At 34.8% G+C, this 16,136-nt stretch overlaps 8 protein-coding genes and 4 pseudogenes across 12 annotated transcripts, besides 1 other annotated feature; 7 read left to right on the forward strand and 5 right to left on the reverse strand.

The window, feature by feature from the left end:
- Window positions 1-1,348: 1,348 nt before the first annotated feature.
- Window positions 1,349-2,601, reverse strand: TVAGG3_0782390 (uncharacterized protein; the record flags this gene model as incomplete). The annotated part of the gene is made up of 1 exon (XM_001301800.1): window positions 1,544-2,557. One exon carries the CDS (start codon window positions 2,555-2,557, stop codon window positions 1,544-1,546), a length of 1,014 nt encoding a protein of 337 aa, XP_001301801.1.
- A 759-nt stretch (window positions 2,602-3,360) lies between these two features.
- Window positions 3,361-4,926, reverse strand: TVAGG3_0782400 (Rab guanyl-nucleotide exchange factor protein; the record flags this gene model as incomplete). Its single annotated transcript, XM_001301799.2, has 1 exon — window positions 3,423-4,895. One exon carries the CDS (start codon window positions 4,893-4,895, stop codon window positions 3,423-3,425), a length of 1,473 nt encoding a protein of 490 aa, XP_001301800.1.
- A 459-nt stretch (window positions 4,927-5,385) lies between these two features.
- Window positions 5,386-5,772, reverse strand: TVAGG3_0782410 (protein serine/threonine kinase protein; the record flags this gene model as incomplete). The annotated part of the gene is made up of 1 exon (XM_001301798.1): window positions 5,386-5,772. One exon carries the CDS (start codon window positions 5,770-5,772, stop codon window positions 5,386-5,388), a length of 387 nt encoding a protein of 128 aa, XP_001301799.1.
- A 668-nt stretch (window positions 5,773-6,440) lies between these two features.
- Window positions 6,441-16,136: part of a mobile genetic element that runs on past the window's edge.
- TVAGG3_0782430 (phage tail repeat-like family) lies at window positions 6,732-7,550 on the forward strand (the record flags this gene model as incomplete). Its single annotated transcript, XM_051246387.1, has 1 exon — window positions 6,732-7,550. The coding sequence occupies one exon, from the start codon at window positions 6,732-6,734 to the stop codon at window positions 7,548-7,550; it is 819 nt and encodes a 272-aa protein (XP_051081862.1).
- Window positions 7,690-8,052, forward strand: TVAGG3_0782440 (uncharacterized protein; the record flags this gene model as incomplete). Its single annotated transcript, XM_001301797.1, has 1 exon — window positions 7,690-8,052. The coding sequence occupies one exon, from the start codon at window positions 7,690-7,692 to the stop codon at window positions 8,050-8,052; it is 363 nt and encodes a 120-aa protein (XP_001301798.1).
- On the forward strand, window positions 8,071-8,313 carry TVAGG3_0782450 (serine threonine-protein phosphatase family; the record flags this gene model as incomplete). The annotated part of the gene is made up of 1 exon (XM_001301796.1): window positions 8,071-8,313. One exon carries the CDS (start codon window positions 8,071-8,073, stop codon window positions 8,311-8,313), a length of 243 nt encoding a protein of 80 aa, XP_001301797.1.
- On the reverse strand, window positions 8,318-9,028 carry TVAGG3_0782460 (annotated as a pseudogene). The gene has a single exon. A coding segment is annotated over exon 1 (711 nt).
- Window positions 10,086-10,475, forward strand: TVAGG3_0782470 (phage tail repeat-like family; the record flags this gene model as incomplete). The annotated part of the gene is made up of 1 exon (XM_051246388.1): window positions 10,086-10,475. One exon carries the CDS (start codon window positions 10,086-10,088, stop codon window positions 10,473-10,475), a length of 390 nt encoding a protein of 129 aa, XP_051081863.1.
- On the forward strand, window positions 11,859-12,014 carry TVAGG3_0782480 (uncharacterized protein; the record flags this gene model as incomplete). The annotated part of the gene is made up of 1 exon (XM_051246389.1): window positions 11,859-12,014. The coding sequence occupies one exon, from the start codon at window positions 11,859-11,861 to the stop codon at window positions 12,012-12,014; it is 156 nt and encodes a 51-aa protein (XP_051081864.1).
- On the forward strand, window positions 12,408-12,613 carry TVAGG3_0782490 (annotated as a pseudogene). Its single transcript has one exon. A coding segment is annotated over exon 1 (206 nt).
- Window positions 13,246-14,203, forward strand: TVAGG3_0782500 (annotated as a pseudogene). The gene has a single exon. A coding segment is annotated over exon 1 (958 nt).
- TVAGG3_0782510 lies at window positions 15,405-15,919 on the reverse strand (annotated as a pseudogene). Its single transcript has one exon. A coding segment is annotated over exon 1 (515 nt).

Raw genomic sequence — 16,136 nt, forward strand, 5'->3', positions numbered from 1 at the left:
AGAGTTGAACATTTTAAAATCATAATTCTGATCTTTTGTTAACAACGATTGTATCTGTATTAAATTCAAGAGGATAATACATTGCATTAAGTAATTTTCAATAATATATGATATACTCAAAATAATGCAAATGATACAAATTTATTTAATGCCGGAAGAAATACTCATATAATGCAAATTTAAAGCAAGGACACTCTACAAGTAATATAAAATTTTCTTGATTTATATTTAACGTTTAATCATCAACATGACAAATAAATTTCGATTGATATCATTTCTACAGAAGTAAACCTTCTTTGAACATCTCCTATTGTTGTTCATATTCATATAAATGAATAATTTAGGATAGAATTCACAAAGATGTGCATAATAGTAATTTAGAGAGTTATATATAGACGTGTTCTCACTATTTTCAATAATTAGATTTCTTTCATTGTTACATGATAAAATATCATAGAAAGAATTTTTAACAATGATTTGAGAGTCCTCTGTAGTATTAAATACTTTTCCTTTTGCAAAATTCCCTAAAATCGAACATTCACTTATTGTCAATTCTCCATGATTCAATATAAAAATTCCAATAAAAGCGAAATTCTGAATATTTTTAACAATATTACATTTTTCAATATTATTTTCATCATCTACAGATGATAGTTCAGATATCATTGAAAGTGAACCTATATTGCTTTCAAAAGTGCAATAATACATTTTCTCGAATCCCGTACATGCTAAAGTCATTACAAACAGCACAGAATTTTTACTTATATTCGAATACCAAAATCTCATCTTTCCATAACGATGATGGAAAAGAGAAGGATTGCCACTCCCCCGAATACGCATGCAGAACTTTCATCTACATAGTTTAAAGAATCTAGTAATGGCCCTCTCATCCAAATAAATGAGTGAAGGCCACCCATTGCTATAATACTACAGTTAATAGAACAAAATCTATGTTGGACAATAGAACAATAATAATTCACAAACTGTAATACACCTGCATCTCGTCCACTGCATCTATCAAAGGAACATTCAGAATGCATAATTTTTGCTCCATCTAAAATAAAGTCAATAACAGTATTTTCGATATCCTGGAACATGCATTGGAATAAAAACAATTCATACTCGGCTGAAAGAGCAAATTTTGGATTGTTCTTATTATTAACATAATTTGTGCATTCGCCTGCAAAATATAAGTTCCAGACATCTCTTGGAGCAAGATCCTTATGAACTATTTGTATTAGCAAAGAGTAGATTCTTTTAATTGCCCAAATGGGCAATTAAAAAATTCTGTCACTTTTCATCAAAAATCCTAATATAACAAACTTTTCAAATTTAAGAAGTGTGACTTCATCATTTGTAGCAAATGAAAAGGTTCAATATTTTAGGCATATCTAATATTCTTCATTGGAAGCGGAGAGTAACAACTTAGAAGTTGGCAAATACCAGACTGATAAATTGATTTTAAATAGGTTGCAATTTATGAAGATATTCCCAATTTTTTAATTAATCCTATTTATAATAATATAAAACATCACACGAATATTTAACGTTTAATTATCAATACAACAAATAATTTACCAATAAAGTCAGTTCTACTGGAGCATCCTATCATTGAACACTTGATATTGTTGTCTTTCTGATTAGGATTGAACTTATTTGAATATAAATCACAAAGATATCCATAATTATAATTGAAATCGCTATAATTAGATGTTTGCAAGTTATTTTCAGCAATATTTATTGGGTGATTCCAGAATGATGTTAAATTATCATAGAATGAATTATTAATAACGACGTATGCAAAATCATCACAGTAAAATATTTTTCCTTGTCCAAGATCTCCAAATATTGAACAATTATTTAATGTCAATTGACCAAATATAAATATAACTCCACCAGAAGAACTTTCCTGATAATTTTTCAAAATATTACAATTTTCATTTTGATACTTTTGCCCATTACTTAAACAAATAATCTTTGTGTCTGAGGCATTATTACTTTCAATAGTTGTATAATTCAGCTTTTCGAATTTTTTAGAAACAGCAAATAGTGCAACATCTTGTGATCCAATATTTTTACTTATATTTGTAGAAGAAAATCTCATAAATCCTAAATTATTCCAGAAAAGGATTGGACTCCGTGAATTACCGCATCCGCATGCAGAGCTTTCATCTACAAAATTTAACCCTTCAGATCTCAAACTGCAAAATGAATGATGAGCTTCAGAAGAAGCAGAACAATTATGAGAACAAAATCTATGTTGGACAATAGAACAATCATTATGGTTAATGCGTACAGCAGGTCCTATATCAGAACTGCAACTTTCAAAGAAACATTCAGAATGCATTATATGAGCGTAATCTTTAGTTAAATTAATAATAGATGCTAAGCAATTTCGAAACATGCATTGGAATAGGAATACTTCATTCTTATTTGAAAGAGAAACAGTTGCATTGTTTGTATTATTAATAATTTTAGAGCACTCTCCTTGAAAATATAAATTCCAGACATCGTTTGGAGCAATGTCCTTATGAGGTATTGTAAAAATGTTCATCATATCAAATTAACAAAGAGTAGATTTTTTTGAATTGCCCGTTTGGGCAATTCAAAAAAAATCTGTCACTTTTCATTATAAAAATTACAGTCTTTTTTTTCGAAAGTGTGAGATAACTCTCGAAGTTTGAATAACAAATTAATGATAATACATAAGCATCTATAACCTATTTTCGGAAATCTAATTTTAGTCCATGAAATTAATTACAAATGAGAGTTTTAATAGTTGAACAATAGAGTCGTGAATAAAGTTTTCAATTTTTTTTTTTTGTTGTTGTTGTATGGTACATAAGGCATCTGAGCACCAACATACTACACGAGCTCTTTGTTGAAAAGAGGAATGTGATGTTATGGCTGAAAGTTCTTCTCGAATCAAAAATCTGCTAAATTACTTACAGCTTTAGAGGTATTACAAAGAAAACATCAATGAAATAATTTAATAGTCACTCAAAAAATCATGCTAATACTTTCTTGAAATAAAATATCCACCTGATTTTTAAATATTATTTTCTTTTTGAGGCACTGATCAAATAATTTGTATATAATAATTATTTTATTCTTGGAATCAATAAATATAGCGTATCTTTTTATCAAAAATACTCAGAATTACAAAATAGTATCAAAAATTCTCATTTATTAGGGACACAAATTTAATTAATAAGATCATATAAATGAGATAGACCAATTTAATTAAAACAACGATGTCCTTGGAAATTAATTAGTTTGCTAAATGTACGATTTCAAAGAACAACTTATTACCACTCAAGTTCTAAATGATAAGTATGAGACAATATGATTCATATGATAGCATGCTAATATTTTAAAGTTTATATATAAACAAAATAAAGATAAAATAAAATAATAAAAAGTTAAGCAAAAGTATGTGAATCAGACTTAAGTTTGCATTCTTGTTCAGCAGCAATTCTGAACATTTGTGAGTCAATCATTTGCTTCATAAATGGACGATCTTTTGTTTGGAATCGTTCCAAAAACAGTTCTTCAACAAAAGTACTTTTCGTCTTCTCATTTGATGAAAGACATGCAACAATGCTCGCTTTTAGATTGTTGTAGATCTGTGTACAGTTTTGTTCGATGTCATCAAGTAAAGATGACAATGATTCTTCATCTCCTTCACTTGCTTTTGCCCAGTGTTCTGAAAGTTTCGACTTCAGTTCGTCGTGACCTGAAATTAAAGGTAATTTCTCGGAAACTTTGAACTTCTTCGACTGTAAATTAAGATATGCGTTGTTATCTTGTATTTCTTCAAGCGGATCAATGATCCCAATGATAATTGGAGTTGGCGAATTCAAAAAATCGTTTAATGACTTAGGAAGAGGGGCAATGGAACTGCCTGCCCATCGGAATGGACGTAAAATGAAATGACAGGCCATAACAAAGTTGCAAACAATGGAAATTGTGGGATGATATATAATAATTGTTCTTTCTAAGCATAATGCTGAGTAAATGAGTATAAGGATATCAGGGGTAATGTATTTAGCAACATCGTGCATGCAATGGATAGCCAAGTTTCGATATGATTTTTCTACATCGGGACGTGTCCATTTAAACAAGGGTAATGGTGGTGAATCGTATTCTATTGTCGCATTTCGTTCTGGTGGCATGGTAATTAAGAAGAAAATAAGGCTATCTTTCATGATTTGACGTTGATTATCTGGCCATACTCTTTCGCCAACAAGAAGCGAACCGCCATTTTCTTCTGTTCGTATTTCTGTTGAGAAATCATATGATTTGTTGCTAAGATAACCATCAATCTTCGGAAGAATTTCAATACGGCCGACATTTTCAGCTTGAATGATCCATTCGAAGAATGATTTGAATAGTGTATAGTATGGGAACTTAGTTCGAACACAAATGCAAATTTGTGCTTTTGGAAAACATTCTGGATTGCATGAAAGAAGTAAATCTTTGAAGTCAAGTTCGTGTGCAAATGTAGGCATGGTAAGTGGAGTGACATCATATCTCATAACAAATAAATATGGACAGTCTGTGTTTTGTGGAAAATATAAAGATTCGAAAGAATAGTTATCTCCTGCTTCTGTATAAAAAAGATAGTTCAAACCCATTGAATAGTCTGTAATATCTAAGTGTGTTCTCTTCTGAGGCGAAGGAAAGAGGAACGGTAAGAAAGATTTTGCCACATCACCTTTATCTGGAAGTTGGAATAGTATCTTTGGCTCGGTATCACTCTCCCATGGATATGAACCGGCAACAAAAAGAGAATCAAATAAATGCTGAAAAACTTCTGAATGATAGGCCGTTATCTGCTCAGCATCATCTGAACGCACATATGTTGTTCGGAACTTCTTTCCAAATGCCTTCATCAGATTGGAAGATGAAAGTTCCGGATTTCGCCTCATATCGAGATAAAAAAAAATTCTTTCCTCAAAAGTCATTCACAATTATATTTACATAAAAATTTAATTAAATTCTCATCATCATACTAGATGTAAGATATTCATGCATTAAAATCCCATCGTTTGTAAAAAATAATGGATTGTTGTTTTACAGTCAAAAAAACTACAGATATTGCTAGGAATAGAGCCAAAACTGGCAAATTAAGAGTCGATTTCAGTCATGTCTGTCATATTGGTTATCCAATAAATCTAAAAATTTGGTTTCGGATGTCCTTCCAATTGAAGAGATAGCCCAAGTCCGAACATTTTTCGCATTGATTATTATGTTCGCATGAATGCAATAAAAAATATTACAATGAATCAATTCTTTGAAAACAACAAATAATTGTCAGTTAAATACATGCTAACTATATACTATCGCATATTTACATAACAAATAATAACAAAACAACATAAATTAATACCTTTCAACATTCGAGAAGGCTTTTCTAATAGGAACCTTCATAGAGATACGAGGATGGATAATATCAATACTTCGTCTCTTGAATATTATAGGTTTGCCACCAGAAAGATCACTAAAGCAAGGTAATTTAAGTAATTCTTCTGCAGTGGCTCTGTTATCTGGATTGTATTGCATGCAGTGTCTAATGAGATCAATCAATTCAGGTGTTGGGACCTGACCCAAATTGTATGATCCGTTGAGAATTTCTTGTGTAACAAATCGAATTGTTCCAGATTGCCATGGAAGATTGCCTGTGCACATCCAATACAATGAAACGCCAAGCGACCAGATATCAGCTTTAAATGGATCATAAGGAACTCTTTGAATAACTTCTGGTGCCATAAAAGCAAATGATCCGTCAAAATTGTTGCAGATCTCATTTTGAATTCTAAGACGAGCCAGACCAAAGTCGCATATTTTTGGCCTACGAAATTCATCAACCAAAAAATTGGACGGCTTTAAATCGCCATGTGAAATCAAGTTCTTATGGCAAAGATTTAAGGCCTAATTCCATATGCGAGATGAATTGTTTCTTTCGGTGATATGCATTCTGTTGTTTTGAGAATATCATGAATTGAAAATGGACAGAATTCCATTAGTAAGTAAATAAAGCCTTCTATCTCGCGATAGTCATATAATCTCGTGACATATGGAGAATCGATTGTCGAAAGACTCTGAACTTCTCCAAAATTGAATTTTTTTGCAGCGATTCGTTTCAAGGCAAATTGACGATGAAATCTTTGAGAATAGACCAGGAAAACCATTCCATATGTTCCATGGCCGATATCTCTAATATATTCAAGATGCTGGTTCTCAAGATATGTACAGTCTGAAGGTAGCATTTAAGAATTGAAACAACAGAAAAAAATTATTTAAATATTGTTATGTAGCAATGCGTATAAGAATATAATAAGCGAAGTTGTAAAATAATTGAGAAAATAACTCTGCGATTTTGAGAAAGTGTTTGTAATATTCCTTTTAAATGCATTTTCAATGTATGCCTAAAAAAAAAAAAAAAAAAAAAAAAAAAAAAAAAAAAAGGTAGTGGGGCTTCCAGGCACTTCGTGCCCTCTAGCCCCGAAGATGTTTAGTATAAATGAAGTTTTTATTCGGAAAATTGTTAGTCTCTGGTGTGAATTCGGAGGACTCTTCTTCTTCCTCCATTGCTTCTGGGAAGAAGCCTTCTTCTGGGTCGAAAACATTATATAATGTTTCACTTTTTCACAAATTATATATGTTTTCATGCTTTGTCACTTTTCTGTCACTTTTTCGGGTAAAAACATTTTTATTATTATATATAAATGAATTTTACAAAACCACCGCTACCCTTCTTTGGAAATAAGAGTAGATGTAAAGATATTCTATTGAGAGAACTTAAGAAACTACCGAATGGTCTAACATTTGTAGACTTGTTCGGTGGAAGTTTCTATATATCTCATTTGTGCCATACAATATTTCCTGACTCAAAGATTATATGCAATGACTTCGACAACTATATGAACCGTCTCAAACATATACCAGACACAAACAAAATATTGAAAGAGTTAAAAGAAAAGATACCTATAGGTAAGATGGAACGTATACCATTAGATAAGAAAAATACTGTCAGAGAGGTTTTGAAAAAGGCAGAGTATATTGACTGGGATAGTATATCTGCTAGACTATTATATAGTGGTGCTATAAGAGTTCATGACATTGAAACACTTATGTCAAAAGTTTTATATCTTAACTATACAAATGTTTTCAAAGAGAACATAGAAAAATATATTGAGGGTATAGAGTTTGTGAGATGTCATTGGACAGAGTTGTATGAAAAATATAAAGACAAGGAAAATGTTTTCTTTATAGTGGACCCGCCGTTCTATAACACATGGGATTTTCAATACCAAGTAGACTGGACTTTGAGAGACTCTTTAGAAACTTTAGACGTTTTACATAACCATCCATGCTTTTACTTTACATCCGATAAAAGTGGTTTGGAAAGTGTCATGAGATGGTTAGAGGACATACATGACTATGAGTTTAGATACGATAAGATAGAATATGAGAGAGGTCCTATAAACTGGAGAAAGTGTCATAACAAAGAAATTTTACTAGTAAGTAAATGTGGTTTGAAATAGGACTACTTGTTTTAGGTTTTTTCCATTGTGTCATTTACTTATTTGACGTGGCAGAAAGATATAGAGAATATGAAGATGAACCAATACCAGCAAATGTTCAGCATATGTACTCGTAAGAGATATTTTTATCTAATATTAAATGGACGCACAGAACTTAGCGAATGCACAGCAACCTGGACAACCAAACCCAGAGAATATTCCAAATGAAGTTAGAATACAAACTGCAATGGCAAACTATGGTCAAGTGCCAACAGATGTACAAATGCAAACTGCCATGTCAAATGACGCTGCGTTAGGCTTACCACCATGGTATGCAAATATGAGATGGAAAGAGTTTTATACAAACCCCGAAGTGGGATATAAACAACTCTATGCAGATGACGCGAACACAGGAGTTGACCCAGAGTATGTTTTCTACCAGAGGAGAAACAGAATGTATGAGCTCCAGTTAAAGAATGCTATGGAACTCAGAAGGAAACGTAAGAGACTAGGTGGACATTAGATTTTTACATATAGTAAAATGGGTTTCTTTGGAAGAATAGGAAACTTCTTTCGAAATGTTGGAAGAGGTATATGGAATGGAATAAAAACCGTCGGAAGAGGAATTTGGAACGGAGTCAAAAATATTGGTAAAAGAGTAGGTCAGTTTGTTGGTATTATACCTAAAGACCCTGAACCAGAAGAGCAAGCTCCTGTTATACAACAGCCTGAACCTGCACCACAGTCTAGTTGGCAACCAAATCCAACACCTCAACCGTATTAAAAAATTATATTTTTACCGTTCGATAGTAGTTGTATATGAAACTAAGTTCTAAGTAAAACGCGTGGTATAATGGAATTATTCTCTTTCTTCCATCTGTAGTAAACCATACTTGAAAATCCGAAATACTTCCACTCGGTGGTTCATATAGCTTTGTAGGTTTTTCGTAAAAGTCATTTGCCAAGCATAAAAAAGAGTTTTGTGCGCCAGAAAATGAAGCATGAACTATAATAGCATCTGAGTCGAAAACATTTTCATATGTTCCATTAGGGTTTTCGACTTCATAAAAGTTCGGGTGTACTGGATATTCTGCAGGCTGATTTAACATCCTCAAAAATCTATACCATGCCAAGTTGTTATATTTTGTAGAAATATAAACGTCTTCTCCAAGGTCTTCTATTCTATTGATTTTAACAGTTGCATTTTTCCTGTCATATAAATATCGAGATGGTACTCTCCTTCGTCAATGTTACTGTTTGCATATTCGATATAGATATCGTTTATTTTTTCTTGAAAAGCTTGAAGAGTTGTTTCTAAGTTTACAAGCAAATTCACTTGTAAAAGTTTTCCCTGTTCAAATTTCTCATACGTACGTTTTTCTTTGTTATAGTATCGAACTTCAAAAGCGACCGTAAATGGGAAACCATGTATGGCTTCTGAAATGAACTTCATTCTACGAAAGCCAATAGCTTTTGTGACGGATGGGTCTCTTAACCATCTTAGTGGGTAGTCAAAACGATAGCCTTCATGTTTTACGGTCTCTGTCTCAAACTTTTGACCGACATTCGTAAAAAGTTCATCTAATGGTTTAGTTGTAGCAACTCTTGAATTTTCTTTTTCTATTGAAAGCATATTTTATCTAGAATAAAAATGTCGAAAGAAACAGCGTCTATGAGAGAAATACAACACAACCGACAACTCATTTGCAAGCTCTAAATAAGAACACAACAAACTTTTCAAACTATTCTAAGATATCTGAGTCATTGAAAGAAGGAAACTTAAAACTGACGATTAAACCCATTGACAGACGAGTTTCTGTTTCAAGACAGTAAGAACCATACTGTCTGTGTAAATCCAACAAAAGGAACTTTAAACGAGAAACCTATAGATGAACTTCTTTTGAAAGCAGATATTGACAACAAAGCTGACAAAGAGTATGTTGACGATGAGTTAGCACGTGTGGCTAGTGCGTTAGTGAAGAAGGCAGATAAGGAATATGTGAATGAAAAAGATGAAAAAATTATAGAAAGGGTTGAATGGTACCATGAACGGACAACAAAGATTTTAAAAGGTAAAGCCGATACAGGGTGGGTTTCAGGATGTTTAGACCTTAAAGCGGATAAGAACCATACACATACCATTGCAAATATTACAAACTTACAAGAAACCTTAAACAGGAAAAGTGACGTTGGACATACACATACCATTGCAAATATTACAAACTTACAAGAAACCTTAAACAGGAAAAGTGACGTTGGACATACACATAGCTTCTTCGCAACTGTTGGTATAGAAAATATTGAAGGAACGGTTGAAGAAACTGGTGGGGATGCAATATATTGTAAACCTCCTAACTTTCCACAAGGTTTAACATCGGATGACGACATAACAACGATGAGAAACATTAGATGTAGAGATGTTTATGTCATGGAGGATGAACAAAATTAAATTCACTGCTCAAGATTTATATGACAAGAAAGCAGACAAAAAGAGCTTCAAACATTAAAGACAGAAATACTTCAAACCATTTACCCGTTGGTTCTATTTATACGTCAATGAACTCTACCAGACCAGAAGTAGTACTTGGTTTTGGAACTTGGACTCAAATACTCGAAAGTTTTTTGTATTGTGCACACACTCCAAAGAAAACAGGTGGAAGTAAAACGATATCTGTCGACAACTTGCCACCACATAGTCATTCTGGTACAACAAACTTTTCTGGCGACCATAGCCACTCATTAAGAGACCACCCATTATACAACTCAGAGTATGAAGCTGGCTATGACGTTTTATCTCCAGATTATAACCATTCAGCAAAAAAGACTTTTCGACAAACTGAACCAGGAGGAAACCACCAACATACTTTTACAACAACATCTACAGGACTAGGTAAAAAATACATGCCACCTTACATGACAGTTTGTGCATGGTATAGAATTGCTTAGTCGTCATTTTCAACTTCTTTAGCATATTCGTCAGGAGTTGTCTTATATTTGTTAGGAACTGTCTTTGAAAGTATACCACCTTGAACTTAACAAGTTTGAAACGAGGTCTGACAATAGTAGTTTTATCTTCTGCTTGCAGTCTGTACATTTTGCCATGTTTGCCTAAAACTTCATAATATTCTCTTGTATACTTTCTTCTATTTTTACGAACACGAATGAGTACCTGTCGAGTTCCCATTGTTGTCATAGTCAATAGTATTTTCATATGGGTCGCGTTTAGGTATTTCTATTTTTACTTTGTCACCTTTCTTAAGTTTGAAGCCTGGCATTCTTTCTTGTTTGTCTCTTTTGACTAAACTATTAAATATATAGTCTTTCTCTAAGTCAGGGTTGTTTTTCATTTCTTCGGGGGAGTGGTTTCCCAAACCTTTTTGTTTACGGCTATTGTAAATATTTAAAACTTGTCTCATCTTTGCCATGGAGAAGTGTCTATATTTCGTCATATGACATTTCATTACTCACCACCTTGTGGTTGGTTTAAGTCTCTTAAGATTTTTATACAACTGTCAATGACACCAAGAGCAGAATGGTTTTGGTCGACAATGAAATATTGGTTTACATTTTTTGAACGCAGATAGTTTTTAATATCGTCTGATTTGAAAGAACTTTCACAGTCAGATGTCAGTTTTGTTGGATGGTATTTGTCAACGAATATTGTCAAAGCAGTTTTCACATCTAAAATATTTTTGGACAATGGTATGGCTTCACAGTATCTTGTGTTTTGACCGACAAATATTAGCCAGTATGGTGGTCCATCTTCTCTATACCTCGGAATGTTTTCCAAGATATCCATAAACCAAGCATTTGGTGTTGAACTAAAGATTTTTACCATGAGTGCTTTCTTTGTTGCTTTAGAAACATAGGGGTCCTTGTTTGGATTCGTCATTTTTTACCCATAAGAAATGGGTTTATTTGGCGCATTAGCAGGAGTTGCATCCAGATTTTTGCCCGCAGTGGGAACAATAGCCAGAGGTGCATTTGGAATTGGAAGGAAGATTTTGAGTACATTAGGTATACTGAAAGAGAAAGCACAACCTATTATACAAACTGTACAGAAAGGTTGGGAGGTAGCACGAGATGCAGCAAATCTTATTCCAAATCCTGAAACAAGAGGAAAAGTTCAAGGATGGATGGACAATGTAGGAAGACAAGCAGGAAACTACTATAACAAAGCAAATGACTACTATAACCAAGCAGGGCACTATATGGACCAAGGTGAAAGATTCTTTAACAGAGGATATAACCATGCACAACAATGGGTAAACAACAACCAACCGCAACCACCTCAAACGTGGGGAATGTAAATTTTTTTACTGAGATGAAATGAACAATACAGCATTGAGACAAATGGGTTCAAGATGGATTTGTCGACTTCCAGCAGTTACACAACCACGTGTTTGTCAAGTTCTTCCTATACCTCAGGAAGTTTTAGACCGACTTAAAAAACCTAAACAACCAGTTGAAAACAAACCAAACTAAAATTTTTTACTGAGATGAAATGACCGAAGAAGTTGAAACGGTAGATTTGACACCACAAACAAAAAGTTCAGAACCATTGTCAAAACCTGTCAAAGAACTTACAGATGAAGAGAAAAATTCAATAATAGAAAGTGCCAGGTCTGGAAATACAAACCCTAACTAAAGTCACTTTTCATAGAAATGGAACGGCTAGTATCTCAAAAAAGAAACAGACTCTCACAAATAAAATATTGAAGTCTGAAGGAGCTTTCGAGACAACAGATGGAAAAGTTTACTTCACTGACCAACAGTTCATTATAGAACATCTCATTGACTTAGAGTCGAAATATTCTAAACTTTACAACAAACACAAAAAGTTGAAAGGAAAACAAAAACAAATGGCATATGATATTTATGAAGATGTTGACGACACAACTACCTGCAAGTGAGTAAAGTCAGAGGAACCGAAAAGTGACGAAAAACCGATAGAAGAAGGTGAGCCAAAAACTGAAGATAAACCAAAACCAAAGGTTAGTTTCCAAACTAAACCAAGTCAACCTTCATTAGCTGGTATGGGTTGGCGTCAAAGACTTATGGCAGCAGGCGGTTATGTAAAGTAAAGAAAAAAAACATTTTTTTATTTTTATAAAAATGCCCCCATATAAATGGATAGAAGGTCTGCTAGAATAAAAGCAGAGTTAGAAAGATATGGTTGGAAAGTTTCAAAGAAGTTTAAATATAGGAAGGGAAGACCCATAAAAGTCTATGACAAACTGGCTGGTCTGACCTATGAAATGGACTTGGAAACAGCACGCGCAAATTATCCAAACAGGTAGAGAGGTTAGAAGAAGAACGTCTTATGGACATGCCTTTCGATGTTTGAGCCTCAAGTTGAAGGACACGACGGCTTTGCCAGATTCTACTGGAAACATGACGAACAATTGCATCCTTTGAGAAGGAAAAAAGGAAGGTGAAGACAAACATGCTCCCATGGAAAGAACAAGATATGCATATGAGAAGTATCGTGAAGTTAGAAGTCAAATTACATCTGGTCGAACCTTTACAGTAAACTTTGACGAAGGAAAGAACAAAGAAGGCTTCATGGGTACTTGCTGCAATTCAAGACGGAAATAAGAAAGGATACAATCTCAGACTAACCGTAACAGATTTGGATCACATTTACTATGCACATGGCAATGTCACAACAGCCGCACAACTTCTTGACGCTTTCAAGACTACAAAGAGAGAACAAATGGTTGACTCCGACTCAGACATTTTGAATGCAATTGAAGGAATTGCAAGTGTAAGTTCGAATGGTACCAACCTAACCCTCAAGCAGTCAGACAACATGCTGGATACTTCCCGTTCATAAATAAGTCTGACATTGACTTGACAAGGTATGGAATTTACAATTCAATTGAAACAATTGTCAATGAACCTTGTATTCTTACATGTCTCAGGAACTCTGGTCTTGTTACAGATGAGAAGATGAAGTATCTTGAGTCATGTGTGAAGACAAGGTACATTCTCAGAGGTCAATTGGCAAAAATTGCACCGTTGGCAAATGTCAATATCCGAGTCAACATTCCGACTGAGAAAGGTTCTTCACATGACGACTATGTTGTTGACAAAGACTTACCATGGTTGAAGATTGTAATTGTCCACAACCACTTCATGTTGAACGAAAGTCTTACAAACCCATTGTTCGGAAAAGGCAAGTGCAACATTGTCAGAGCTGTTAACATTCTTTTCGAGAAAGGTTTGTTGGAACCAATTCCAGATGACAAGCTGACAGAAACTTTTGTACCAAAAGACGAAACAAACTTTTCATTGTTAGCAAGACCAAAAGTTGTTCCAGACAAAGTTATAGCACAAAAGAAGTACACTGTTCCAAAAGGAGTTGGATTGTTCGGATACCAACCTGAACCAGAAGAACTTCCAATGAGGTTGCAAGAACTTCAAGATGCTATAAACAAACTTCCATTGAGACATCCAATTGACGTCAAATTGTATTGGAGAGCATCGAGTTAGGTCAGAAGGTTTTATATGAAACAGGTTGCTTCGACGATGTTTATGAGATAACAGGAGAAGTTTCTCAGAAGATAAGAGACTCACTTGAATTTCCACGAACTGGACCCATTGGTTGCGACAAGTTCGACTCAGATGAAAAGATATACTATGTCGACCTTAACGCTGCGTACATGAGGTTCGTCCAATATATCCCGACTGGAATTCCAAACGAAGATGGTGAGTTCCCAGGAAGGAACTATACAGTTGGAAAAGTCATACAACAACTGTATGATATTAGGAAAGCTTCAAACCCCAAACTTGCAATGACACTCAAATTGCTTATGAATTCGACATGGGGATATTCCATTAAGAAACCTCAAGAGATGAAGAGTAAACACTATGAGAAGGTCGACAACTTTGTTGAAAGGTTCTCCTTTTGTTTTGAAGTACGAATTCACTCAAGGTCAAAGTGGCTTAGTAACCACATTAAAACCTATTGTCGAACATTGGTCTTACCCTCAGTTCGCAAAGGCAGTCCTTGACAACTACAACAAATTCTTCTCCGAAGTCAAATCCAAAGTGAAGGTTTACTATGAGAACATTGACGCACTCATGACGAACGAAGAAGGCTACAACTCATTGAAATGGGAATGGTCGGTGAAAAGATGGGTCAATTCAAATTGGACAAAATTTTCACCGAAGTTCATGTCCTCTCCAAGCGTAAGTACTGGGGTACTTGAAGACGGCGAAATAAAACATTGCATGAAGTAAAAAATTTTTATTCGAATTTGAATCGGACAGGTCGAGTTACACCATTCTTGGTCTCAAACTCATATATAACCTGTTTGTTTATTTTCGTCGACTATGGCACGAGACACGAACATTGACCAAACGGACAAAAAGTGTCATTTCAGATGGTCAGCAGCCAATCGCATTCGAGCACTTCGAAGAAGCCTTACGTTCCAAGGGAGAGGGTGTCTGGTGCAAGGCAGAGGTCATGAGACTCTACGAGCAGTACATCCTCAATGCCTGGGAGGACAAATCGTCCTTGGATTGGCAATTCTACCAACTCCTCTGGGACGACCTCCTACGCAACTGGGATGACGAAAGAGTCCAATTCAAGGTCGGAACTAATTGTCCAAATTACCTTAATTTAAGCTACTTACCAAATAAACACCTAAATTTACTTGGGGTTTCCCCCTAAAATAAAATTTTTTTACTCTTAGAACCACTCGAGGTTCTCCTTACGGTTGTTGAGCTTGTCACCGTCAATGTGTCTGACCTCGTCTTCTTGTCTGGATTTGGAACCCATTGATACGACAAGCTTCCCATGGAAATTGAACCGTAATTCCGAAGGGTAAGGTTCAAGTGTCCCAAGTTGTTGAGGACTGGGGTAAGAACCTTGCCTGTCTCCTTGTTGCGGATTTGGTATGGGTAGGGTTGGGAAATTTCGTAAGTGTCATCGGCAACAAGGGTTGCCCAAACTTCCTCTTCTTCGTGTTTCTCTTCTTCCTCTTCTTCTTCTTCCTCTTCGTGTTTCTCTTCTTCCTCGACAATTCCTTCTTCAATTCTGTGTTCACGAAGTACGGTGTTGCATGTTCTGTCCTTTCCGAGTACCTTCCAGATGGCGTCTATCTCTTCGAAGAAACGGTAGATGAGTCTGGCAAGGTCTCGGTTCTCTCTCGCGTAAATGCGCAAGGTTTCCGTCAAATCATTCAGGCATTTCTCATTGGAAGCTTGGTTCATGAGGACATCGGCTTTGAGCTTGGTCATCTCTTCCATAAGACTACTTTGGAGAGTCTTAACGGTGTTTGTCAGATGAGCTTTCAATTCAATTTGAATTTGAACTGGGCGCTTTCTGGCAACCTTGAAAGGACATCTGCCATTGAGTTTGGCTTCGGTGCTTGTTCGGACATCGAAAAAATGAAGTGGTTTGAGAATGACGGTTTTACTTCAAAAAGCTTGTTATGACAGTTATGTCATACAACAAGTTTAAAATAATATCTTGTTCTTCTTCTGAACGTTTGTTGTCTCTTCCGATAAAAGTTTCGAACATGAGAACCAAAAAACGTTTTTTGAGATTGCGGAAGAGTTCAGGCAAACGTTCATATTCTGGATATGTTGGGAGCAGTT

This window comes from Trichomonas vaginalis, chromosome VI, assembly GCF_026262505.1.
Source record: "Trichomonas vaginalis G3 chromosome VI, whole genome shotgun sequence".
Classification (NCBI taxonomy): domain Eukaryota; phylum Parabasalia; order Trichomonadida; family Trichomonadidae; genus Trichomonas; species Trichomonas vaginalis.